This window comes from Brassica napus, chromosome C1, assembly GCF_020379485.1.
Source record: "Brassica napus cultivar Da-Ae chromosome C1, Da-Ae, whole genome shotgun sequence".
In the NCBI taxonomy this organism is placed as follows: domain Eukaryota; kingdom Viridiplantae; phylum Streptophyta; class Magnoliopsida; order Brassicales; family Brassicaceae; genus Brassica; species Brassica napus.
This window is the reverse complement of record NC_063444.1, coordinates 39,600,236-39,627,950: the sequence shown is the minus strand read 5'-3', so window position 1 is coordinate 39,627,950 and position 27,715 is coordinate 39,600,236. Positions and strand designations below refer to the sequence as shown.

Sequence of the window (27,715 nt, the reverse complement as noted above, 5' to 3'; positions counted from 1 at the left end):
TTGAGTGGAGTCTGAATGACATCCGTAGTGTCAATGGGGGTGTTGTTATCGTTTGTCATTTTTCTGTAGAGAAAACATGAAAAACGGATTAGTACTCCATTCAACAAATAACATATTATTTTAAAGAAAATAATAGTCTAAAATTGATGTTCATTTTTGGTATTTGAACCAAATCATATCGATATAAGTCTGGAAAAAACGTTTTGCAAACTCGCTTAAAAGCGTTCGCAGAAACCATTTTTATAGACTTAGAATGTTTCACAAACTCGCTTAAGAAAACGGTTACTGAAACGATTCATGTATATAACATTTGAAGAATGTATCAACGTTTTGCGAAAATGCTAGAAAGCAATCCGCAAAGCGTAATGAAATAACCAGAAACGTTTCGCGGAAGTGCTCTAAGGCAAATCACAAACACATTTAGGCGGGAAACGTTTCGCGGATAAGCGTATAGCTAATCGCAAACATCGTTGTGAGATAAGAACAAAACGTTTCGTGGAAATGCAAGAAAGCAAATCGCAAACACGGTTCCAAAACCCGTTTCTATTAATCGTTTATCAACCCGATTAAAGCTTTAAACATGAAGCGATTTTGAGTTAAGATTGTAGAAGCCGGAAAACCGGACTGACATAAACGATAGAATAAAAGCGATGTTAAGGAAATAAACGAATGTAAAAGACGAATACAAGAACGATAAGAAATCGTATTCGCAAAGAGACATGGAGTCGAGATATGATCTCTTTCCTTAACTCAAAATATTCGCTCCGTTAGTGAGACGGGACTGTACGAATATAGAGTCCCAGGATACAACCATGGCAGACGAATCACGCCTCACTCGTGATCGCCCTATCGAACTATAAACTCTACGAAACACTCTCTAGACTTACGTTGAGGGATCTGGTGATTTTTTGTTGCGTAAAAACTTTTAGAAAAATGAGGGAGGAGACGAGTTTTTAAAGAAGAGAAGACGAGCCATTTTCCGTAACTAATGCCGCACGTGCGCACGTTGGCGGAAATCTCGCGAGGATCTCGGAGGCGAGGCGTTACGAAACTTCCTCAGCAAGATCTTTTCTCGTTTAAACTTATCGTCAAGAAGAGAGACAGCGTGTTGTTTTTAAACGAACTACGTGTTGTTTAAAATAAAATGCATGTCGTTTTTCGGGAATTAAATGGCAAAACGTTGAGCTTGACTTGGTCCAAAAAGAATATTCTTATCGGGCCGGAGGACCAGGACCAAGCCCAAGCCCAAGCCCAAGCCCAAGCCCAAGCCCACGCCGAGCCGACCGGACGGCGGCGGCGGCGCGCGCGTGGGGAGCTCTCTCTTCCTCTGAGCTGTTTAACCTCTCATGTCATGAAGACATATATATACTCCTCAAAATCAACTCTCCCAACCAATGTGGGATGTTGTTAACTTCATTTCATTAAAGCCAACAAGGCTTTTTATAAGAACCCATAGACCCATTTCGTTTTCACATTTTTCCATATATTATTTGAGCCATTAGGCTAATAATTAGGCCCAACACTAAAACTTTTTAGTACGTAATGCTTCGAAAATGTTGGGAACATAATTTAAACTCTAATATCTTCTAGTTTTGCATATTGTCAACCCCTAGATTTTAGTTTTATCTATTTTTGTTTTTAATCAGCTTTCCACATTTGCTTGAGACTTGTATTAATATTAATGCTCCACTAACCGAATGTTTACTCTTTTTCTTTAGAATCATCACCAAAACATGCAAGCAAGTCTAGTAACTTCCAATAAATTTTTTTTTTACCACACGTGTTACAACATTTATTATTGTGCCTGAATATCTTACACAATATTGCATCCGTAGTGACATCGTGCAATAATAATTGAGAAAACTTGGGAGAACGAATACGTACGCCTGACAATGACATTGAAAAAAACGGTAATATAAAAAGAAAACATACGATATAATGAAGATCAATTCTTGTGGGGGAATGCAACTTAAAGGCTAGCTAGTTTGTAATACGAATATGAATGAAACAGTAAAGTTTGCATAATCAATTAACTTTTCTATTGGGCGACATTTTTTTTTTCTACGTAATGCTTCGAAAATGTTGGAAACATGATTTAAACTCTAATATCTTCTAATTTTGCATATTGTCAACCCCTAGATTTTAGTTTTATCTATTTTTGTTTTTAATCAGCTTTCCACATTTGCTTGAGACTTGTATTAATATTAATGCTCTACTAACCGAATGTTTACTCTTTTTCTTTAGAATCATCACCAAAACATGCAAGCAAGTCTAGTAACTTCCAATAATTTTTTTTTTACCAAATTTTTTTTTCTTTGATTGACATGTTTACCTTTCTAAAAAGAGTAACAAAAATTGATTTGTAAATAGCCAGGTTTTTTATATAGTAGAGTTGAATGAACTTATGTTTACCTCATTTGCAAACAACGCTTTGATTTCCCTGTCCTTTTCTTTTGAAGAAATTAGCTTTGAAACGATTGTATAATATCCAAGTGACATCTTCTATTTGAACAACGCTTAAAAAATCAAATGATATAAATTTGAGCAAAATATAAAAAATGAACAGAAATATAGTAGTCACAAACCTCTATTAATTTTTGCTGATACATTGAAAATTGGAAGAAAAAAACTGATGAAGAATATGAAACATGGAGAAGAAGGAAGAGAAAAACAAATATATATATACTGCGGATCCTCTCTCTTCCCCAAAGCTCCAGCCTCTCTCTTAATTAATCAGAGCTTCAGATGTCTGCTCCGGCGTCCGGCCGGCGCGTGAGCGCGCGTACCGGCGCCGGAGGTTTCTTCTTCCCCTCTTCTCGTCTTCCTCTTTTCTCCTTTGTGGTCTCTCTCCCCCTCTGCTTTGTCTACGGCTCTGGTGAAGCGTTTCTTCCTTCTTTAGATCTCTGTTCGTGAGGTAGATCGACGGCCTGTGGTGAATCAGCTAACTCTGGAGGCTAGACGCGGTGGTGTGGAGTAGTGTTTCATGGTGGGGTCGGATTTTTAGGGTTTCTCGAGGACGTTTTCCGTTTTGGTCCTTGTTGTTCTCATGTTTGTGGTTCTTTCTCAGGTTCTAATATCCAGTAAATTTAGAGTTTGGTCCTTATAAATATTCCTTAGTGTTTTGGTGGGTTTCTTGAATCCGTCAGTGCTGGTAGTGTTAAAGAGTGGTGTGAGTTGGGTTAGCAGAGGTTATTCATTGAGTGGTGGGTGCAGTGACCGCTTATCGGTTCTCAGGCAGTGTTTCTGGAGGGTCCGTATGGTAAGACCTCGTCTTTGTTGAGTTTTGTGTCTGGACTTCTTCCGATGAGCAAGTGGGCGCGATGAACGTTGCACCATTATCTGAAGGCAATGTGGACCGTGTAGCGGTACATCTGTCGTGTCATGAAGTCACAGGGTTTCAGTTCTTGGGCGGTATAGTTTGGGGTGCGTGTAGCAGCAACGATAAGTCGTGGTGTAGGAGGTGGAGTTTACTGCGTGGCGGGCTATGGACAGCAGCAGCAGCAATTTCCGATCTTTGGCCTCTACAAAAGTTTAAAATCTGCTAATTATCTTCTCATTCGCTCTTGGGTTGCTTAGCCTTATCTAGTATTAGTGTCGGTTTTGATCTTTTGGTACCGTAAGCTACCTCGGTGTGGGTTTAAGTAGCCGCCTTTATGTGGGCTTGTGTGGAGGGAGATTGTTCATTCATCTCCGAGTTTATGTCTTGAGTCACCCCGCGTGGGTTCTTGTAGCCATCTTCATGTGGGCTCTTGTATGTTTCTTTTGAATGAAATAAATTACTTTCTCAGGAAAAAAAAGCAAATATATATAAGTTGAAACTGTTTGATTGGGAGTTACATATGACGTTAAAGTTATCGTGGGGATTTGAGAAAATTTAGGATCTGAAAACTAAAAAGTCTGTTTATTTATTTTTTGTAAAAATCATTTCTCTCGCAATTGATTTATTTTTTTTTGTTGAAATTAACGTTGCTTCAAATTTCTGAAAAAAATAGAAGTGGACAGTTAATATTTAGTCTGCAGAAAAATAAGAGATGCAAATAAAATTTTAATTATTTTTATTTTTAATTGTTTTGATTTTTTTTCCAAGTGGCCAGTATTTAATTTGCCAGTCAAATTGCGCTTTAGTATATAGAGGATAAATCAATTTTTTTTTTCTTGGTTGACAAGAATCTACATAAACTCTCTGAATTAATAATTGCATAAACTGATAAATATTTTAATTTTAACATTATTGATTTATTGTGTATATATTCACAGGAAAAAAAAAACAATCTGAGACATGTTCACAGAAAAACATATAATGAAAATCTTAAAATTAGGATGTTGTATAACAAATTAAGTAGAGGAAGCCATGGACTGCTGTTGCTAAGATGAACACAAGTAAAGAAAAGAGAGGAAGTGCTCCCTCTTTTGAGAAATTTTAATAAATTAATTCTTCATCATCCTTATTCTTGTTTGGAACAACATGTAGATGGACTAATAACTAATCTGTTACTTAGATTTGCACAGAGCTAGGTACATAACAGCCCACATGTTTGAAAGACCGTGTGTATGAATATTCTCTGGGATACACTTTTCTGAAAGGACCACTCTCCCCACGAATGTAGTATGTATTGTCATATGTATCAAAAAGCACAATTACCTTCTTCTCCTCGTCAATAAAAAAATGGCCAGAGTTAAAACAATGATCAATGTGTTGCATCGTTTCAACGTTAAAGAATTTGCTCCAGGACACCTTGCAGGGTTCAATCTTATTTGTAACCCAAATATCAAGCCCAGAAGCAGTATCCCATGTGGCAAATAACACTGCAAGCTTCTCCTCTTTAACCGAAGACAGAGAAACAGTATAAAAAGAGTAAGAGCATTGAGGTAGAGGCAGACGCGGTCCAAATCTCTCTCTCGTAAAATCAAAACAGTGTAAGAAAGCATCTCCTGATTCATAATCTCTAGCATACCAATAAGGGTTTCCCTTCAGAGACAAGCCAGGTTCAGTATACTTTATTGTATTTCTGTTAAAAGAGGCATCATAAGTCCTCCATGAATCAGAGCTCAAATAGTAGATTTCCATGTTGGGGTTATCATTGCTGAGCCTCAAGATTTTGTGATCTATCATAGCCGAAAGCAAACTTTTCATTCAAACAGTGTGCTGGGCATTCGATCCATCTTCTTTTCCCCCAATACAGGTTCCAAACCAAAAGCCTACTTTTGTTGTTTCTCCATACACAGAGCAATAAACCTTTGGAGAAAAAGGCTTGAGATATAAAGACTGTTTGTTCTGATTGTTCTCGTGCAATGCTTATTCCTTTACGGTTTATGGATAAACCAAAGTTTTTGTTGCAAGTTTCATAGAGATTGACGCTAATCAAATAATCCATGGAACCCCCCGCAGTGATCATAAGAAACTCCTTTTCTCTTGCTGCAGCTGCTGCTTTGTCAATGTGTGCGTATTGGCAAATCTCTCATCTTAACGTTCCAGTTTTTGCAAGTGGACCGCACTACTCCGATAAATTTCACCGGAACCCTAGAGAGTATCTCCTCCACCAAATCTCGTGGAAGACATTGTCATCGTCATGTTTTTTTTCAAACCAAGATCGATGAAAACAAATAAGTCCAATCCACCTTAAAAGACTCTGTTCTTTTTTCCTTCGTGGTTGTGTGTGTGTTTTCTCGAGTTGCTGTCGATCGTTTGTTATAAAAGGAACAGAAACCCTAAAACTTAGTAAAGTATTGAGATGTTGGGCTAGTCTTATTTAGGCCCCATTAGACGTATTAGATGCAACATAGCTTTTGAAATATTTGTTGTAATAGCATCATCTTAGCTTATCTCCTTTTTTGGTAAATTTTTTAAATCTATACTATTTTTGATTTTTAATCAAGATACATAGACGACTCATTGACCTGAACCAAATCCAAATTCAACTAAACTATGCCTAAAAAATCCGAAATCATGACCTGAACCAAATCCAAATTCGTATGGAATCCGAGCTGTAAAATATCCGAATGTAATATAAAATGTATTCGAAATGAAAATAATAAACCAAAATTTAATGGGTTTTATGGAAAATCCAAAAACCAAAAGAAGCTCGAAAAAAGCCTGAAAAACCTTGATTCGAATTAATATCTAAAAGTAGTATTCAAAACCTAAATAAGTGACTCAAATACTAAATTCCATGTTTGTTTTGATATATCTCTAAGAATAAGAATAACTATATAAATAGGTCAAATACTCAATTAAGTATTTATTTTTATACTATATCGAAAAGTATGTGAACCGTAATTATTATTAACCGAATCTGTTAAAGCCACAATGAGTTCTGATCCAAAATAGATTTTAGATAAGTGTTATAAAATATACATGAACACCCATACATATATAAATTTCGAATGGGTTTAGGAGGCGAACTTGAAAATGAAAACTTGAACGCCCATGCCTAAACATGAACGTGTTAATTGACTAATCACGAACCTGTTACTTAGATTTGCACAGAGCTTGGAACATAACAGTCCACAAGTTCGAAACCTCCTGAGTATTGTCTGAGATCCACTTTTTTGAAATGACCACTCTCCACACTAAAGATGTATGATTTGTTAATTTCGCCATACCTATCAAAAACCACAATGACCATCTTCTCCTCATCAATAAAAAATTAGCCAGACTTAAAACCATAATCAATGTGCTGCATCGTTTCAACTTTGAAGAATTGGCTCAGCAAACCGCTTAGGGATCTTCAATCTTATTTGTAACCCAAATATAAACCCCAAAGTACCCTATGTTTTGAAGGCTTTTAATTATTGATAACATATAGCATGTGATGTAATTATTACGACATATGATGGACAATGCAAAACTGGAGGTGGGTTATATCTTTGGTTTTACTCTTTTGTTCTGTTTGATATATAGTTTGTTTGGTTCAGTTATTTGATGATTAGGCATGGAGATTTGATGCAACTAGTTGATAATGGATGCTTAGCTTCAACGTGCTAGATTTCTCTGTTCCCGAATGTAATCACGTATTAAAAACATATAAATGAAATTTTACCAAGAACAAGAAAAACATATAAATGAAAAAAAAAACATAAACATAAGTGCTCCGCTTTTTTGTGTGTCTATTGCTTATATAGAAGAGATGAGATACAACTTCGAATTTATTCTTGTTGAAAGAATATGTAAATGGACTGATCCCTGTTTTTTAGATTTGGACAGAGCTTGGAATATAACAGCCCACAAGTCTGTAAGGTCGTTTGTATGGAGATTGTCTGAGATCCACTTTTCTGAAATGACCAGTCTCCCCACTTATGGTGTATGCATTGTTCGCTCCGCCATATATATCAAAAATCACAATGACCTTCTTCTCCTCGTCAATCAAGAAATTCTCAAACAGAAAACCACTCAAGTGTTGCGTCGTTTCAACTTTGAAGAAATAGCTCCATGAGACAGCGTCAGGCTCAGTCTTATTCGTAACCCAAATATCAATCACAAATCTACCCCGCGGGGAAAATAACACTGCAAGCTTCTCTTCTTTAACCGAAGATAGAGATATGTTAACTTGGGCATAAGAGTAGGACGATGGAGGCTGAGGCAAAGGCAGACGATTTTCAAACCTCTCTCTTGTAAAATCAAAATAGTGTAAGAAACAATCTTCTGTTTCATAATCTATAGCATACCAATAAGTGTTTCCCTTCAAAGATAAGCCACTTTCCATATACTTTATTGTATTTATGTCAGAAGCGGCATCAAGAGTCCTCCATGAATCAGAGCTCAAATCGTAGATTTCCATGTACCTGTCCCCATTATTACTGCTGAACCTCAAGATTTTGTGTCTACCAGAAGATTTATCATAGCCGAAAGCAAACCATTCATACAAACAATATGTCATTGGGCATTCGATCCATCTATTTTTCCCCCAATACGGGTTCCAAACCAAAAGCCTACTTCTGTTGTCTATGACGTTTCTCCATACACATAGCAATAAACCTTGGGAGAGAAAGGCTTGAGCTATAAAGACTGTTCGGTCTGAATGTTCTTGTGCAATACTTATACCTCTATGGTTTATGGATAAATCAAACTTGCGGTTGTGAGTTTCATTCAGATTTAAGCTAAACAAGTAATCCCCTGCGATCACAAGAAACTCCTTGTCTCTTTCTGATGCTGTTGCTTTGTCGATGTGCTTATTGGCAAATCTCTCGTATTTAGTTATAAGATTCCAGTTTTTGCAAGTAGATCGCACTGCTCTTATAGATTTCACCGGAACCCTAGAGAGAATCTCCTCCACCAAATCTCGTGGAAGTTTGGTCATTGTCATCGTCATGTTGTTTCAACTTTCAAAGAAAGACCGGTGAATGTAAATAAGTTCCATCAACCTTCTTTTTTATCTTTGTGGGTGCTTTTTTTTTTGTTCTCCCGTGGCTGTCGATTAGATTGTAATTAAATAGCACAGAAACCCTAAACTTAGCAAAGTATTGAGTGTGTTGGAATGTGTTTGGATTTTAAAAGAGTCTAATCCTACCAAATATTTTATTATTCCATTAATGATTTTAGATTATGTTTTAAAATTCGATGTTATTAGATTTTATATTTCTAAAACATGCATCATAGAAAAAATCTGATCTTATTAAATTAAGAAAATGAAACTTAAAAGTTTATTTTTTGAAAAATAAATAATTTAAACTAACTTTGTTAAAAGAAAAATTAATATTTTTTTTAACTTTTTGGATCAAATGAAATATATTTTATATTGAATAGGACTTCTAAAATTTTCAGGATCGGTTATGGGTCTAAACTATGATAAATTCTTTTTAAAAGAGTAAAATTCTCCTAGTGAAAACCGAACTCATGCACATGACCGGCCCTAAGATTTATGGAGCTGTAGGCGACTTATCAAAGATTTTAGCTAAAAAAATTTTTGGTAAATTTGGAGGCCTAAAAAAATCATTTGGAGCTTTTCATATGTAATTTTTTTCCAAAAAAAATTGGGGGCTTAAGGCTAATGTTTCGTTAGGCTTTGCCTAGGACCAGCTCTGCTCATGCATGCACCCTTACACTCTTAAGAATGATTCAAGAGTTTTAACAATTAGGTCAATTCTTCATTGTTAGTTTTTTTTTTTTGGCACTACAAATCAGTAGACTTCGTACGTGTGCTTAGAGACCCAAGCTCTTAGCCCTACTTTTAAAATATTGTGGCAAAATATCATCTTAGTTATCTCAGCTTCTTCCGAACAATCAGTACTTCTTCTTTTTTTCCCTAATTAATTCTCATCATTCTCTCCTACTCATCGAATACATTAAACGACGAGATATTTTGAAAAACTAGATGCGATTGGCTTCCATAAAGAATGTGTTCGATGCATAGTCATGAAGTTTCAATGCAACTAGATGAAGATTAGCTTCAATATGGTAAGATTCTCTGTTTCAAAACATAAACCAATTGATGTTAAAAGTTGTATCCAAATCATTGAGATGGGTATATCATTGAAGATTAGGATAAAACTTATTTTTGAGCTCTCTCCATTTTGTAAAATTTAAATAAATTAATTCTTGATCATATATATCGCATAGAAAAGATGAGATACAACTTCAAACTGATCTATCGGCTAGTCTAGTTTGAAAGAACATGTAAATAAACCAGTCACTAATTTACTTAGCTTTGCACAGAGATTGGAACATAACAGCCCAAAAGTTTGCAAGGTTGACTATGGAGATTGTCTGAGATCCACTTCTCTGACATGACCACTCTCTCCATCAATGATGGAAGCTGTTTTGTATTCTTTCTCAGTCCCGTCTTATTCACTAAAAGCCACAGCGACCTTCTTCTCCTCATCAATCAAGAAAGTTCAAAACTGAACACTAACATTGTGTCTCATCACTCCAACTCTAAAAAAGTTGCTCCAGGACACCGCATCAGGCTCAATCTTATTAGTAATCCAAATTTCAATCTCAAATATAAGCCACCGGCCTAACAACGCTGCAAGCTTCTCTTCTTTAACCGTAGACAGAATCATATTACCTGAAATATAAGAGTCAAGAGGAAGAGGCACAGGAAGAGGCAAACGCGGTCCAAACTTATCTCTTGTAAAATCATAAAAGCATATTTATTGTAGGTCTTTTAAGTTGGGTCTCTTAGCGTAATATAAGATACAGTCTCTTAGTTTTTAACTAAAAAAACTAAGAGACGTCTCTTAAATATCTCTTATTTAAGAGACGTCTCTTATATCTCTTATTTAAGAGACGTCTCTTATATCTCTTATTTAATATACGTCACTTAGTTTTCGTAGTTAAAAGCTAAGAGACCGTATCTTATATTTCACTAAAAGATCCAACCTAAGAGACCTACAATAAACACGCTCTAAGAGAGTAGAAATCATAATGTGTTTTTATATCTGTAGCAAGCCAGTAAGTATTTCTCTTCAGATTCAAGTTAGGTCAGCGAAGCACTTTTATATTCTTCTCAAGAGTGCCATAGGGAGTGCATGAGTTAGAGCTAAAATCGTAGATGTCGAAGTTGCTATTGCAAAATCTCAACATTTTGTTGTAACCGAAAGCAAACCCTGTCATGGCTACTAGGGTTTGGTGGGTGTTTGATCCATCTTGTCGTCCTCCAAGGGCCTAAAAATATTTTATATAAATATATACTTGTTTTCATCTCAAAATTTATTAAAAGATACATACAATATTTATTTTAAAAGTATTTATTAAGAACTCTAAATCGATATTAGTTTTAGGGGTCTTTTTTCAACGTCTGAAATCATGGACACTTTGTTTGTTAAGTGTACTGATGGTAATTTCATTGCAGTCCTGGATTATTAATCAAAAGAGGTAAAACCCCAAACACTAAACAATACCTTGTAACCCAAGGCAAAAACATCTCATGAAAAGCGACAACATTCTAAATAAGAATCAGATATCACTTCCACACGTTTCTCTCGCAATCCGATCATGTAGGCAGGATGGGCCATCCAAAGCCAAGTATGATTGGAATCTTCCATCCCTCAACACGCTCTTCGCTATGTCTCGCACGATTCCATTAGTCGAAATCTTTTCTCCTTCAAAGACCAGACTTGTAAAATCCTCTTTGAGCTTCTTCACTTGTTCCAACAAATTTCTGTATCGAGGCCATTGTTGAGGAGCCTTAAGAGCTTCATCAACCTCATGGTAGTCTAATGCAAGAAGCACCTTTGTAATTCCCAAGTCGCGTAGACTAGTTAGAGCCCGTAAAATTCTTATATATTTACAGCAAGATCCAAGCTTACGGATATCAAGTCAAAAAGTGTAGTAATTGTCACGTTTTTTTCTAATTTACTGGTATGGTTATTCTTAATTAGAGTATCTCAAAAAAAAACAAAGCTGAGTTTGTAAAACTCTAAATTTGAAGTTTGAAGGTATTCTTCTAAATTTAAAGTTTCAAAGTATTCTTCTCCAAAAGCAAAACTTCAAACCTAACTTCAAAATTATATGTATTTTACATTATGGTCATTATATTTGTTATAATTAATATAAATCCAAAAAAATTATAAATAACTAGCACATACATAAAAATATTACAGTAATATTAATTAATAAAATCTTACATTAAATATATAAAATTATAAATAGAAATACATAATTAAATATTAAACTACAATAACCACATTATTCCATAAAATTATTTCTGTACCACTACAAGAAAACATATTTTTTACGAGGGCAATATTCGTTGTAAATTCGTCGTAAACGGGGTTTTATGACGAATTAACCTCGAAATACGTTTCATTGTAAAACGTCCGTCGTAACGGAGATTTCGTCGTAAACGACTTGTTACGTTTACGACGAAGTAAATTCCTCGTAAAGCGCAGGGCAATGTTTCGTCGTAAACGAGACGTAAGTTTTCTTGGTAAACTCCACGTAACTGTTTTGATGTAAAGCAGACGTAAATACTTTCGTTGTAAAGAACACGTAAACATTTCGATGTAAAACCCTCGTAAATCGACGTTAATCACTCGTAAACATTTATGTGAAGTTTACATCGATTTTTATTATTAATATATATATAATAAATTTGAATTTATTTAATATTCGGAATTTAAAATAATTTAAACTTTAAAACGAAATATGAAAATGAAAAACATATTTTTAAAAAAGCATTTAAAAGTCATACAATAATATTTAAATTCATAATACAAACAGAAATATAAAAAAAACTACATATCCTCGAAGTAGTCGGTGGGGTTGCTCGGCTGTCGACGGGTTGGATCGGACTCTTGGGGATCTCGTACTGGCAACCCAAGAGCGGCTCGTCTCTCACTCAACATTCTCTGCATAACCGGGTTTCTCACAGCCATCACGTCTAGCAAATCCTCAAGAGAGTCTAAACGAACCTGCTGACTATCCATTCGAGCTTTCATCTGAGAAGTCTCTTCATCCCGTCTCGAAGTGTATGACGAAGTTGCCCTTGCAACTTCGTTAACATAACCTATACCGACTATCCGTCCCTTCTTTTTAGGAGCCACCTATAAAATTAAAACATATATTAATATAGTTAATTATATTAAAATATTAAAAATAATGTAAACAAAAATTTTAAGTTGTACCTCTTCGAAGATTCTGTCGGCGTCTTCGGTGGACAATGTGACGAGTAATCCATCGGGAGACTTCTGGGTTAGTTGCGTCTCCCGTTCTTCAATCCGACCAGCCACTTCTTGGAAGAGTTTCTCAGATGCATGATCTACAAAAACTCCGTCGGATGTGGCGTGAGTCATCTTGAATAGCTCAGACAGAGATGGTAAGACTCCCGTCTTCTCGAACTACAAAAAAAAATTAAATTAAATATTAAAAATTATATTAATTAAATATTTTAAAATATATATTTAAAACAAAGCTTACAGCTTCTAGACGGATTCTTGCATGAGGTTTTTGTCCGGTTCTGTGAAGCATGGGCAAATGACCATCTTTATCCTTCGTCCTTCGAGAAGCCGAGCACGAATTGGCCTTTTTGATCGAAGAGGGGTGCTCCCAATAGGCGATGGGGCCATCCTACACATCATTCGTGAGCTCAGTGGGCTTTCCCTCATACCCGTAGATCTCCCACTTGTCCTTGTAATCAGAGACTGTGTTGCAGAGGCAGATCTTTTCCTTTGCAACGAATTCCGCCTTCACCCTCTCGGTGATTCCCAAAGACCAATGCCACTTTTGCTGGAACACAAAATTATGAAAAAATTACAATTAATAATAAATATTAATATATATATATTTAAAAGTGAAAATTTAATTAAATTTAAAAATCTTACCGCAAAACATTTAAACCAAGTGATCTTAACGTGATTTGGTGTCGTGCTCCAGTTCGGATATACCCCGTCGTAGTAACCCTTAATCGTCGCCGAAACGCTCCGGCTAACACGGTTGTTAGCCCCAAACCTGAAAAAAACAATTTAACCGTTAGAAAATAAAAATAATTTAAATTTTAATATAATAAAAATTAATAACTTACCAATAAGTTCCTCGGGGTCTATCGGGGTCTAGAACATCCAAACCCTCCCGTCCAGGCTGGGCAAGCAAATCCTCTACCGTATATCTCGCGAATAGAGCATATGAAGGCACACGCAAATCCGGATTAACTGCACATTCTGGGACAGGCTGAGGTGCAGCCGCTGGAGGAGGAGGTGGAGGCATCTGCGGTGGAAGAGGAGGACTCGAAGAAACTCTCTGAGAAGTCTGAGAGTCTGGAACTGCATCGGAAGACGATGGACCGGAAGAAGATGTACCGAAACCATCGCCAAACAACTGGGCATAAGTAGGTGCTGCTGGTTTCCTCCTAGGAGCCATCTAAAAAAAATTAAAATAAATTTAATCAATTACGACATAATTAAAAAATTATTTCGTTACCTAAAGTCCTAACTAATCACCTAAAATATAGTATTCCGTCACCTAACTAATCACCTAAACTAATTATCTAACTAATCACCTAAACTAATTACCTAACTAATTAATCACCTAAACTAACTTTAACAGAACTAGAAGAGGAAAGGGAGTGTACCTTAGAGGGAGAGCAAAGGAGTTTGGGAGGAATGAACGAGGCAGCCTCGCTCTCGGCGTCTCAATATATAGAAAACGTTTCGTCGTAAACGCGACGTAATATTACGATGAAGTTACCAGGCCCGCGTTTTTCCATTTACGACGAAGTTACCAGGCCCGCGTTTTTCTATTTACGACGAAATTACGTCGAATCGATTTACCAGGCTTTTCCGTTTACGACGAAGTTACCAGGCCCGTCTTTTTTCATTTACGATGAAATTACGTCGAATCGATTTACTAGGCTTTTCCGTTTACAACGAAGTTACCAGACCCGTCTTTTTTTTATTTACGACGAAATTACGTGGAATCGATTTAACCATTTACGACGAAGTTACCATGCCCGTGTTATTTTTACAACGATTTTACAACGCGTAACCCTAAACACTGAGAATGAAATCCCTAAACCCCAAAGTCACATATCATCTAACATCATATCTTCTTCTCTACTACTTCTTGCTCTTTCTCCAACTTAAACTTTAAAACCCTAAAACTCCAAATAAATTTTTAAAAACTAAAGAAATACATATTATATAAAACAACATTTGTTACACATACATTAAGATAGTAAAAAAACAATATTTTTTCAAACATACGTTACAATAGAGAAATACAACATTTGTTACATATATTACATCACTCTAAATCGTTTTCGTTCTCATCAATATTACATCACTCTAAATCGTTTTCGTTCTCATCACTATCATTACAATCATCATCGTCGCTTCTCTCGAACTCGTCTTCACGTGCTTCATCTGTCGCATCTTCGGGAATATCTTCATATTGAAAGTTTTGCGGGTCGATCAAAAGGATTTCATCAGTTGGTTGTTCTGGTACCTCAACTTCATTGATAGCGTCTTCTTCTTGCAAGGGCGGTTCTTCTCCAGCGACAATGCGTCCACGAGGTGTAATTTTGATAGCAGCTAACCAGTTTATCCCGGAAGTTCGAAGCCGAGGATAAGGAAGGAAGCTAACTTGCTCGGCTTGTGAAGCTAAAATGAAAGGCTCAAATTTGTTGTATCTTCTCCCAAAATTGACATCCACAACACCAAATTTGTTATACCGAATCCCTCGGTTCACAACATGATCAAACCATTCACATTTGAAGAGGACGCATTTTAGCTTCAATAACCCCGGAAATTCCACTTCAATAATCTCCTGCAAGATCCCGTAAAAGTCTGTTTCACCTTTTCACACATATTCCATAGTTACTCGTTGCCCGATGTCTCCCATACTCGTATGTGTGAAAGGTAAATCCTCGTGTGAAATACATAGGTGATGTGGTGACCTTTGCAACTGGACCTTGAACCAATTCGTGAAACCATACGGGATAATAAGGATCGTCATAATCAACCTGCAAAAAGCAGATATTCTTAATTAATATTGAAGTATCAAAACACTTACTTAATTAATCAATGTATGAGATATATTACGTACCTGTGATTTTAACCACTTGACAAAGTGCTTATCTTTACGTGTGTCCACATCAGTTACAGATATTCATGGTATTGCTTCTTCAACTTGAGATACAAACATGCTGCAAATGAAACAAATAATCAAGTCATACATAATTAACTTCAATTCATATAATTAACATTCACAAAAATATTTACCTTCCAAAGTAACGGGTCACTGCATCCTCGCAGTTGAGCAGAATATAAGTGTGGGCACTATGTTTATCCTCTTCACATGACCACCATACTTCTTTCGTTTTACCACCAAACCGTCTAATTTCGCAGAAAATGTCAGGAACACCATCAATTGGATATGATGTCGGTACTCCACCATCATCATATCTTCTAGGAACTCTTTTTCTCGTACGAACAGTTGGAGCAAAGTAGTATGATGTGAAGTTAGATGTTTCAGCTGTCAAACTCCCCGCAACTATTGAACCTTCCACCTTTGCAAGATTTATTGCTTTCCCCTTCAAATGTTTCATCTGTCGCTCATACGGATACATCCATTCGTTGTGAACAGGTCCACGAAGCAATGCTTCATACAGTAGGTGGACAACTAGATGCTTCATGACGTCAAAAAATGAAGGAGGAAATATCTTCTCCGGGTTGCACAATATGATCGAATGTTCTGATGAAGTTGTTCGATGACTTTTTCCTTGAACGTACGTGTGCTAAGATCTCTGAAAAATACTCCGATGACTGTATATTGCAAAAATAATCAAATTAATAACATTTCATAGCATATGTATATATATTATAAAATTATAATTACCTGCAAGTGCTTCATGGACATTTGCTGGAAGGAGCTCGGCAAAAGAAAATGGAAGTAGTCGTTGCATAAACACATGACAATCATGACTCTTCATTCCGGAGAACTTTTGACCTCGTTCAACACATCTTGACAGATTTGAAACATAACCATCAGGAAACTTAACTTCTGATGCAACCCAGTCAAACAAGGTTGTTTTGGCTTCTGATGACAACTGGAAGATGGGAACATGAACGTTTCCATTGCTCTTGATATGTAACTCACTTCTTGAGCAAATATCAGGTAAGTTCATCCTTGACTTTTTTGTTATCTTTTGTCTTCCCAGAGACGTTAAGTAATGTATTCATGATGTTCTCAAAAAAGTTCTTCTCAATATGCATGACATCCAGATTGTGGCGTAAGAGAAGATCCTTCCAATAGGGTAGCTCCCAAAATATACTCTTCTTATGCCAATTGTGAGATATGGAGGAGGACTGTCTCTGACAATTTTTTTTGTGCCGAAACAATGTCTTATTTCTTCTGTACGGATGGGCAAGTGGAAGAAAGCGACGATGACAATCAAACCAACAACTCTTCCTACCATTCTTCAGTTGAAAAGCATCCGTCGATCCAAGACAATATGGACAAGATAATCTTCCATGTGTTGTCCAGCCAGACAACATCCCATAAGTAGAGAAATCACTTATCGTCCACAGTAGAGCTGATCGCATCGTAAAATTGTTTTTCAAGGAACAATCGTACGTCCTCACCCCTTCTGACCACAATTGCTTTAACTCTTCTATCAACGGTTGAAGAAAAACATCAAGAGACCGTTTTGGATGCTTCGGCCCAGGGATTAATATGGTCAAAAATAGAAATTCTTGTTCCATGCACATATCCGGCGGTAAATTGTACGGCGTAAGAATGACTGGCCACAAAGAATATTGTCTACCAGACATTCCAAATGGACTAAATCCATCGGTGCATAACCCAAGATAGACATTCCGAATATTTGTAGCAAAATCTGCGTGTACCTTGTTGAAATGTTTCCACGCTCTTGCGTCTGATGGATGTGCAACCTCACCATCTCTCTGGACATGTTCCGCATGCCACCTTATCGACGCAGCAGTCCTCTCAGATTGATATAATCTTTTCAATCTGTCTGTAATTGGTAGGTACCACATCCTTTGGTACGGTACCCTATTCGTCCCACGGTCTTGCGGTTTGAATCGTGGTTTTTTGTAGAATCGACACTCTTCTAACTTGTCATCTTCTTTCCAGTAGATCATGCATTTGTCGATGCAAACATCAATCATCTCCGAAGGCAACCAAAGACTATAAACCAATTTCTGAATCTCATAATAAGATTCAGCAGACACATTGTCTTCTGGCATATACTCTTTAAACCACTCCGCTCATGCATCCATGCAATTCTCAGGTAAATTATGATCCGTTTTAATATTCATCATCCTAGCTGCTAGAGACAATTTAGAGAGATCTTCTCTACAACCAGTGTAGATTGGTTGATTTGCAGCATCTAGAATTTCATAAAACCTTTTTGCATCCAAATTAGGTTCTTCTACATTTCCAGTTCCATCAGCTATTGTTGTAGTTGTTTCTAAAAATACATCACTAATCATATCTTGAACCCTATCATGATCTACCATATGCTCCTCTTGATGATAATTATATTCATTATGCAAATGATTCGGTTCTTCACTATGATGAGCATCCTCAAAATTATTATTACTACTACTAGCTTCATTTCCCCCATAACCCTCTCCATGTTGATACCAAATGTAGTACTGTGGTGTAAATCCTCTGTTTACTAAATGCTTCCATACAGTTTCACTACGTGCAAATTTTGAATTCTTGCATTTCCGACAGGGGCAGAACATCTTACCGTTTTCTTGCGTGATCGGTGTACATCCCGCCTGGTGCATGAATGTCTCTAGCACGCTCAGAAATGTGTTCGTCACCCTCCTGTCGGAATCTTTGTGTAAATACATCCAATTCCGTAACTCGTAAATACTACCGCCACCGGCCATTTTTTTCTTAGATTTTTTTTTGAATTTTTTTTTTCTGATTTTTTTTCCGTTTGTGTGTTGTGAGGAAGAGAGTTATGGGAAATGACATATATATAGAGAAATTTTCGAGTTGGGTAGTTGAAATATAATAACGATTTTACAAGGAATGTTTTACATGGATTTTATATGGTTTTAACATAATATTTACAACGACTTTACGACGAAATTAGGTAAGTTAAAGCACATTGAATACACGTTTTCACCTAAATATAACGGTAACATGTTTCGTTGTAATGTCGATGTAACGATTACGACGTATTTCTCATTCCACGTACTTTCGTCGTAAACTTACATGGACTTTACGACGAAAATATTTCCTCGTAAATTTACATGGAGTTTACGACGAAATTTGGTCTCCTCGTAACTGCGTTGTAAACACCATGTAAATTTACGAGGAAATATTTTCGTCGTAAATCTTCGTTGTTATGGAAACGTTTTCTTGTAGTATCTTTGGATACACAAAATATTTTGGACAATATTTGGAAATTTTGAAGGTTCCAGAGCAAATTTACCAGACTATTAGTGTTGTTGTAATATTTAATTTTTTCTAATAATTACGTCTTCATGTATCTTATTTAAGAGTTTTTATTAAGTTTATTTTATAATATTCTTGTTTTCTAATTATAGTCTTGAAATATTATAAATATTATTTTAATTTTTTATCTAATTTTATGTGTAAAATGTTAATTCATAAAAACAAATTTGAAATATTTATGATTTATAAAAAATTAAGGATTAAAACGATAAATGATAAAATACTTAAGAATCATAAATGTGATGTGTAATTAATTATAAATTTCAAAATGCAAATAAAAAGATGAAACTTCAAATTTGAAGTTTTGAGTTGTGAAGCTTCAAATTTGAAGTTTTGAAGAAAATTTGAAGTTTCATTTTTCAAAACTCTAAATTTGAAGTTATCTTTTGGAGAGGAGAAAACTCTATATTTAAAGTTATAGAGTTTATTTTGGAGATGTTCTTAGGCCCACTAGATGTATTAATGATAAGACACAGATTTTGAAGTTTTATTATTGATAACATATAGCATGTGATGTGATCAATGATGAGAATCCTGAACTGAACGTGGGTATGGCTTTTGGTTTTACGATCTTTTTTTTTGTTTGCTTGTTATAGTGTGTTTGGTTCAGTTGTTTGAGTATTAGCCATTGAGATTTCATGCAACTTAGTTGATGATTGGTGATTAACTTCAATGTGTTTAGTCAAATTGGTCATTTTCTCCATAACACCGCGCGCATTGTCAGTGAAATGAACATCAATCTAAAAACAACTCCGGTGTCGGACGTATTGTCCCTAATACACACCAAACTCAATCTTATTCCTAATGCAAATCTAAAATATACTCAATGGTTCTAATAAAAATAAAGTTGTTCTTGTTTAACCGAAGATAGATTCATATATATTAGCTGCACCAAAAAAGTGAAAGGGTGGAGGAAGAGGCATACACGGTCCAAACTTCTCTCTTGTACGTATGATCAACAAAGTAAAAAAAAATCATTTCATGATTGATTCCTTAAGTAACCATACGAATAAGTATATATTTCTCTTCACAGACAAGTCAGGTCGATTTACACAAAACAAATGTATTCCTATGAAGAGTGGCATCATGAACCGTCCACAAACTAGAGCTCAAATCGTAGATTTGTAATTTTGACATGAAACAAACACCTTTCGAGCCTAAGGCATGTGATAAAGCAAATCCATGTCCAAATAATAGAGGCAAATAATACAACTCAGGTCGAGTCAGATAATTCACACGTGCGAACGAACCGCGTATCCACGCGCGTGCCGGCATTACAGTAACAACATCCTCAAGATCCCATAGAATTGATTAATCAAGAAAGAAAGACGCAACCTTTGTCGATCCCACGTCTTTGGTCCGTGCTTTGGCTCCAGTTTCTCGGATCTGGTGGGGAACGGTATCAGAGAAGATCATCGGGGTGAAAATGGAGTCGATACTGGCACGGGCCTTGGAGTATACTCTCAAGTATTGGCTCAAATCATTCACCAGAGATCAATTCAAGCTTCAAGGCCGCACCGCTCAGCTTTCTAATTTAGGTCCCTCCTCCTTCTCGACTTCTTCTCTAGTAATGGGGGTTGAGGGAAAGATTGTGTCTTTATGAATCTGATTTTGTGTGTGTGATTGCAGATATTAATGGGGAAGCTATACACGCCAGTATGGGTTTGCCTCCTGCCCTTAGTGTCACCACTGCCAAAGTTGGAAAATTGGAGATCATGGTTTGTTCTGTTCTTCTGACTCTTTTGTTATCTCATTTATTTAGCTACTGAAGGAACATCTCATTGGAGCTAGTTAAGGAATCTGTAGCTTTAGGATTTATTCTTGAGTTGTTTTTGTTGGAATTAGAACTCTCTAAACTCTAATCATTGTGTATATCTCTATACCTTTTACTAGATATAGGTTTAGGATTGGTAAAGAACATGGCTTTGGGTTTAGGATTGTACAATTTTGACTATTTGGGCAGGGACTCTCGGTGGGATTGTAATAGATCTGTTGATTTTGATCCATTTTCCAATTGTACCTGATATAGAGTATAGATTCAAGATTCTGAATAAGTAGTAACATGTCTTGGTTTTTGTGACGGTTTGTCAAGGACAGATGTAATTGTGACAGTTTAAATGGATACAAGTAATCATGCTTCTTTCGAAGTTTGATAGAGAATGCTATTAAACTGAAAATTTGTTTTGTTTCTATTAATGTCTGTCATCTCTCTCGTTCTCCACAAGCATTAATTTCTTTTCTTTTTCACTCTTGTGCTCAAATAGCTTCCGTATGTCAGTAATGTGCAAACGGAGCCTATAGTTGTGCAGATCGATAAACTCGATCTTGTTCTTGAAGAGAATCCTGATGCTGATGTGACAAAGGGTCCAAGCAGGTAGGGTGCTGCATCTATTTTACTTCTACTTAGTCTTGATAGAGGCTTGCTATATTTGTCAGAATTTTATTGAGCCTTTCATTTTCTTTTTTTTTTTCGTTCAGTGCTCAGTCTCCTACGGCCTCTGGAAAAAGTAACGGTTATGGATTCGCTGACAAGGTGAGGTGTCTCTACTCGGTGCCTTTCATTTTCCAAAAAACTTATCCCAGAAAAAGCACGGAGGCAATAGTAGTTTCCTACACGACCATTCAAATGGTCTAGCCTCTTGTAGCTGTTATTTTGAGATTAATGCAATCAAACCGATAACTACCATGTGTCATAATATTTGGCATATTGCTGATAATGTTTTGGGCAATTTCTGCTTGTGAGTCTTAGTAAAATTGAAAATTAAATGGTTTTTATCACTTTTGTACTTTGATAGTTGGTTTTGAGATTTGTTATTGTTGAAGTTTAGTTAAGCATACAATGCTTTTGTTTTCTTGGACCAATCATGTCAATTTGCCAGAATGTCTTCCTTCCAGTTTATTGTTCTATTCATTTTCGACGCAGAGAGGTCCTCAGTGCAGTTATATTTTTTTTTGTGTTGATCAGATTGCAGATGGAATGACTTTACAAGTTAAGGTGGTCAATCTTCTTCTTGAAACTGGTGGTGGTGCTCACCGTGAAGGAGGGGCAGCCTGGTAAGTTGTTTTTACTGTACCCATTGTCTAGCAGTTAGAAACTTAGCTCACGTCTATCAGTGTTGGAATCTCGTTACTTTGTGTTCTTTGATGCATAAACTAGGTTTACTTTTAAAAACTGCAGTTAGTTTATGAGTTTCACATTCAACCTGCCTTGTAAATGCATTGGATTGTTGCTGTTGTATGTCTAAGCTCTTATACTTTGTATCTAGGGCTGCTCCACTGGCATCTATTACTATACGCAACCTTGTTTTGTACACCACTAATGAGAATTGGAAGGTGAGCTCTGCGAGCATGGTGTAATAAAATCCTCTTCTGGAAGAATTAGTATATCTTAATCTGAATGAACCGTTGGTTACAGGTTGTAAATCTGAAAGAAGCAAGGGACTTCTCTACTAACACAGGATATATTTATTTGTTTAAGGTATAGATGTCACTCTTTTTAGCTAGTTGTTCCCGATACTACCATATTCTTTGATGGCGCAAGATTGATTACTCCATGTTAGCAAACTATTAATATGTTTTGTTTTTCTACCTGTGATGCATACACTTTCCTTGTCAGAAACTTGAATGGGAAGCTTTATCAATTGATCTTCTGCCACATCCTGATATGTTCACTGACGCTAATTTAGCCCGTTCTGAAGAATCAAATCTGAGAGATGATGATGGTGCAAAACGAGTTTTCTTTGGCGGAGAACGCTTTCTAGATGGAATTTCTGGCCAAGCACATGTAATAATTTGTTTCTGAATTGTATTTTACTTGCATGTTGCAATAGGATGCTTGAAGGCATTTAATGTGTTGGTGCGTAAATCGTTAGCCCTGATGGTGCCCTCTTGTTTAGATCACAGTTCAGAGAACAGCACTAAACAGTCCTCTTGGGCTTGAAGTTCAGTTGCACATTCCAGAAGCTGTTTGTCCAGCGTTAAGTGAACCAGGTTTGAACACACACTCTCTCTCTTAGTTTCAGAATGCTGGTTGGTGGATATGGATAACTAATCCTACCTATTATTTTTGGGAATAGGGTTACGCGCTCTTCTCCGCTTTCTAACTGGAATGTATTTATGCCTAAACCGAGGAGATGTGGATCCAAAATCTCAGCAGGTCTTAAAATTTCATATTCCCTGTGGATCTTTATAAGGAAAAGTTCGATATGAAATCTTTTTTTCACTCTTTAATGGTATGCCTCAAGCAGTCTGCTGAAGCAGCAGGACGGTCTTTGGTCTCTGTTCTTGTGGACCATGTGTTTCTTTGCATTAAAGATGCCGGTGAGTTTCTGTATATGCTTAAACTGAAAATATCATTTATTTGGCTGGGTTCAGAGTCTGATTCACTTGTTAGTTAAGAGTGCAGTTTTGCATGGAACCATTACTCTCTTTTTTTGTTTTGTTTTGGTTTAACTTTTTACCACTCTTCATGGCGTTTCAGAATTCCAACTGGAACTACTGATGCAATCACTCCTCTTTTCTCGGGTATGTTCTCACTGATTTTTGGATTTTTAGCTAGTAACTTTCATGATATCGTTTCCTGCCAGTATATACATTGAAACAGTTCTGAAAATCGTAAACCAAATTTCAGGAACTTTAGGTTGTATGGTTTTACTGTATGCATGTATAAGTTTAGATGAGTTGGAACATGAAACACACATTATCTATTGGATTCTGAACGAAGGAGTTCCATAAGTAAAAGATCCAGACTAGACTTGCTCTCTCATTAAAATTTCTTAAATATAACTACATTTGATGGGTTTGTCTATAAACTATATTTCTCTTCCATTGATGGTTTATGTTCACTAGAAAGTTAAATCTCCTCGTGAGAATAGGTGCACTTCATTTCTCTGAGAATCTTGTTATATGGCTCTGAAATCTGACATGTGTAGCCATATATGTTTGCAGGCCTGTGTTTCGGACGGAGAATCAGCCAACTATTTGACTAAGATTTTGATTGGTGGACTATTTTTAAGGTAAATTGCCCGGACCAAAATCTCTGTTCAGAGTGAACTGTGTAAAGCCTTATTTAAAGTTCAAACTGCTTCCTGACATGATGAGCACTTTGTAATTACTGTTGATCTTCAGAGAATTATGCTTTTTCTTAGTTGTGACTTACCCTTTTACATACTCAAAAATCTTAGTTTCTGATGACTGTTTCGAGACTTTATCCTATTACCTTTTGTTACCTACATACCCAAAAAATTGCTGGATAGTATATTCTGAGACTCGAAACAGTTTCAGTTATTATGGAGTGCTCTTTTCCCTTTTTCATTTATTCGTTTCACATACATTTGCTAGTTAGGTGAACTATTGCTTTATGTTTATAATATTTGATATAGTTTCATGTGCATTTGTTGTTTCACAACTTCGAATTTAAAGTTCCTGCATAATTGCTCATGGTTGAAATTCAGGGATGCTTTTTCCCGCTCTCCTTGTGCTCTTATCCAACCATCTATGAAAGCTGCTGCCGAAGACCTTGCAGTTCCTGACTTCGGTATATATAATTCTGAACTGTATTTTACAATAAATTATTCTTTTGTGATTTGTTGAAACATCTTCATGCTGATTTATTTTCCTTCATACATTTGGGGCAGCCAAGAACTTTTGCCCTGTCATATATCCATTGGACAACGGGCCGTGGCAATTAATCCAGGATGTACCCTTGATCTCCTTACACTCTCTTCAGGTCAAGCCATCCCCAAAACCCCCACACCTATTCTCGAAGACGGTTATCCAGTGCCAACCACTCATGGTATGTTTGTGTATATCAAAAGAAATGAAAATCTTCTCTCCTCAACAAAAGGTTTCACTATTTTTCTTGTGATCTTTCCAGGTTCATCTTCAGGAAGAAGCTTGTTTAAGGATCTCTTCTTTTTTGGCTGATGGCATAGTTGTGAACCCCGGTGATGTTTTGCCAGATAATTCCGTTAACTCTCTTCTTTTCACCCTCAAAGAGTTAGATGTCTCTGTTCCATTAGACATGAGTAACTTGGAAGACTCAGCAATCAAAGAAGATCTTTCAACAAAAAAGATCTTCTCTGGAGCAAGGCTGCATATTGAAAACTTATCTTTTGCGGAATCTCCTACCCTAAAAGTTCGGTTACTAAACCTGGAGAAGGATCCTGCTTGCTTCTCTCTATGGCCGGGACAGCCTATTGACGCCAGCCAAAAGAAATGGACAGCTGGAGTCTCACATTTTAGTTTGGCTTTAGAAACATCTCCCAACTCTACTGAACATCAGAGCTGTCGTGGTCCGGAAATGGGTTTATGGAATTGTGTTGAAGGAAAAGACGTGTCTATAGAAGTTGCTATGGTATCTGCGGATGGGAAGCCACTGATAACTATTCCTCCTCCTGGTGGTATTGTTCGCGTAGGAGTCGCTTGTGAGCAGTATATGTCGAATGCTTCAGTGGAGCAGTTATTTTTTGTGCTGGACCTCTATTCTTACTTTGGTAAGGTCAGTGAAAAGATCTCAATTGTTAAAGAAAGCAAACGACAGAGTACTGTTTCTTTGACTGGAGGGTTGTTGGAGAAGGTTCCTAGCGATACTGCTGTAAAATTAGCTTTGAAGGATCTGCAGCTGAAGTTTCTCGAGTCTTCCTTTACTAGTACTCAGGACATTCCACTCGTTCAGTTTCTTGGCAAAGATCTTGTTGTGAAGGTAACTCATAGAACCCTTGGAGGCGCTATTGCAGTATCTTCCAACGTATACTGGGAAAATATTGAGGTAGATTGTGTAGATACCGAGGTACAACAAGAACATGAGAATAGCTGTAATGGTCACTTAGTTGGCTGTAATGGGTCAACTCCATTAAGGCGTGTCTTTTGGATTGTCAACGGAAGACATGATGGGCATAGTGGCAGCACTATTGTGACGCCTTTTCTTGACATAAGCATAACCAATGTGATTCCCCTCAGTGAAAAGGATATGGAGTGCCATAGTTTAAGTATCATGGCTTGTATTTCAGGCGTGCGTCTAGGAGGAGGAATGAACTACACTGAAGCTCTTTTACATAGATTTGGAATTCTGAGCCTTGATGGTGGTCCAGGAGAGGGACTGTCTAGAGGGTTAGAGCATTTATCTTCTGGACCGTTGTCAAAACTTTTCAAAGCATCTATTGTTGAGGACAGGAAACAAGGTATTGGAATAAACCTCTTTATCACTAACACTCTTTAGCATCGTTCATGTGAAAGTATCATATATATGCAGATTGTTCTTGTTACAGCTTCAACTCCACTAACCTTATTGCTAACATATGCATCTAGATGGAGCTCTAGGAAGTGGGAGCGGAGATGCTTTCGCACATTTGGGAACGCCAGATGATATTGATGTCTCCATTGAGTTAAGAGACTGGTTGTTTGCTTTGGAGGGCAGAGAAGGTGTGGCAGAAAGGTGGGAGTCTATCGAGGATGAAGATATTGGAAGGGAAGAAAGGTGTTGGCACACGAATTTCCGTTCTTTCAGAGTAGTAGCCAAGAGTACACCAAAGCTTGTGGATCCAAATGAGACAGAGACCAAGAATGGTGCTCGCAAATTTCCCGTAGACTCAATTATTGTAAGTATCTGTACACCTTATTTTCTCCACAGCTTATTTCCTTTCCTGAACTTTCTGAGGTTAATGATAACTTTCAGAGCTGCCTTTATCTTCCTGGTGTCTGACAAAATTACATTCTTTTGTGCAGTAATGACTGTCAACATTGAGGTTACTGAGCCTTATATATTTTATTTGTAAAATGCATTATTAGGTCAATGTGGAAGGTCTACAGACACTGAAGCCTCAGATGCAGAAAGAGACCATTCCAAATGGACATCACGAAAATGGTCACCTGCCTGGAGGGGTAAACATTGAAGCTAACATTGTGGCATCTGAAGACAAATCTGGTCATGATGACACGTTGAGCTGGGTGGCAGAAAGTCTGAAATTCTCTGTTAAGCAACCTGTAAGTGAAGCTGAGCTCATTGCTTTCTTCTTTATATAAAAGCAGATTTTGTAATAGAGAGGGTTTTTCCGACTTGTTGTTCCTCCTGCAGGTTGAAGCAGTTGTTACGAAGGACGAGCTGCAACATCTGACATTCTTGTGCAAATCTGAAGTTGACTCGATGGGTAGGATAGTCGCAGGTGTTCTACGCGTGCTGAAGCTTGAAGAATCTGTTGGGCATGGTACTCTAAATCAACTAAGCAACCTTGGTACACTTATCTCAAACTCTGCTTCTATATCAAGAAGAATAGCTTTAACTTTCTCCAGGTCTTGAAGCAATCAAACCCCATGTTGCAGGAAGTGAAGGCTTTGACAAGATGTTCTCCCCAAAAGCAAGTAGAGCAGGCACTCCCAAAAGCTCACCTTTTGGTGCAGCATCAGATTCAATGAGGGAAATTTCTTCACGTGCAGACCTGGAATCTACCATTTCCTCCATTGAAGAAGCATCAGTGGAGCTAGAGGCCAAGTGTTCAGCTCTAGTTTCTGATCTCAGCGATTCAGAGTCTAAAACTTCGGCGAAACACATCAAAGACCTGAAGCAGAAACTCGAGAGCTTGCAGAGCTTGATGGCTAAACTACGAACCCAAATCTAAAAGTGAAGCAGAGAAGCTAATTCTTTTTATGTATATAGCATATACAGAGATGTGAGAATCACTACTTGAAGCGGGAAAGTTTTGTACTTTAATTACGTTTTAATTACGTCCAGAGACTATATTTGTGTATGCATATGAGCAATGCTCTGTTTTTGCAGTTGCCCAAAAGAAACTCTTTATGATAAAGTTTTGAGATTTACCCAAAAAAACTCTGTTTTGTTTGTGTACGTTC

The 27,715-nt window shown here is 36.9% G+C and overlaps 2 protein-coding genes and 1 pseudogene across 2 annotated transcripts; 1 reads left to right on the top strand and 2 right to left on the bottom strand.

Annotated features, from left to right (window-relative positions):
• Nucleotides 1–662: 662 nt before the first annotated feature.
• On the bottom strand, nucleotides 663–5,559 carry LOC111202731 (annotated as a pseudogene).
• A 1,180-nt stretch (nucleotides 5,560–6,739) lies between these two features.
• LOC106383172 (putative F-box protein At3g20705) lies at nucleotides 6,740–11,425 on the bottom strand. The gene has a single exon (XM_048744477.1). The coding sequence runs from the start codon at nucleotides 8,307–8,309 to the stop codon at nucleotides 7,191–7,193; it is 1,119 nt and encodes a 372-aa protein (XP_048600434.1). The 5' UTR covers nucleotides 8,310–11,425; the 3' UTR covers nucleotides 6,740–7,190.
• An 8,704-nt stretch (nucleotides 11,426–20,129) lies between these two features.
• LOC106383004 lies at nucleotides 20,130–27,704 on the top strand. Its single transcript, XM_013823109.3, has 20 exons — nucleotides 20,130–20,406; nucleotides 20,498–20,586; nucleotides 21,133–21,242; nucleotides 21,347–21,401; nucleotides 21,834–21,922; nucleotides 22,135–22,201; nucleotides 22,284–22,346; nucleotides 22,485–22,652; nucleotides 22,765–22,858; nucleotides 22,945–23,024; nucleotides 23,116–23,188; nucleotides 23,349–23,392; nucleotides 23,816–23,883; nucleotides 24,322–24,404; nucleotides 24,505–24,662; nucleotides 24,744–26,049; nucleotides 26,177–26,466; nucleotides 26,657–26,851; nucleotides 26,943–27,099; nucleotides 27,188–27,704. The coding sequence occupies exons 1-20, from the start codon at nucleotides 20,295–20,297 to the stop codon at nucleotides 27,481–27,483; spliced, it is 3,597 nt and encodes a 1,198-aa protein (XP_013678563.1). The 5' UTR covers nucleotides 20,130–20,294; the 3' UTR covers nucleotides 27,484–27,704.
• Nucleotides 27,705–27,715: the final 11 nt, after the last annotated feature.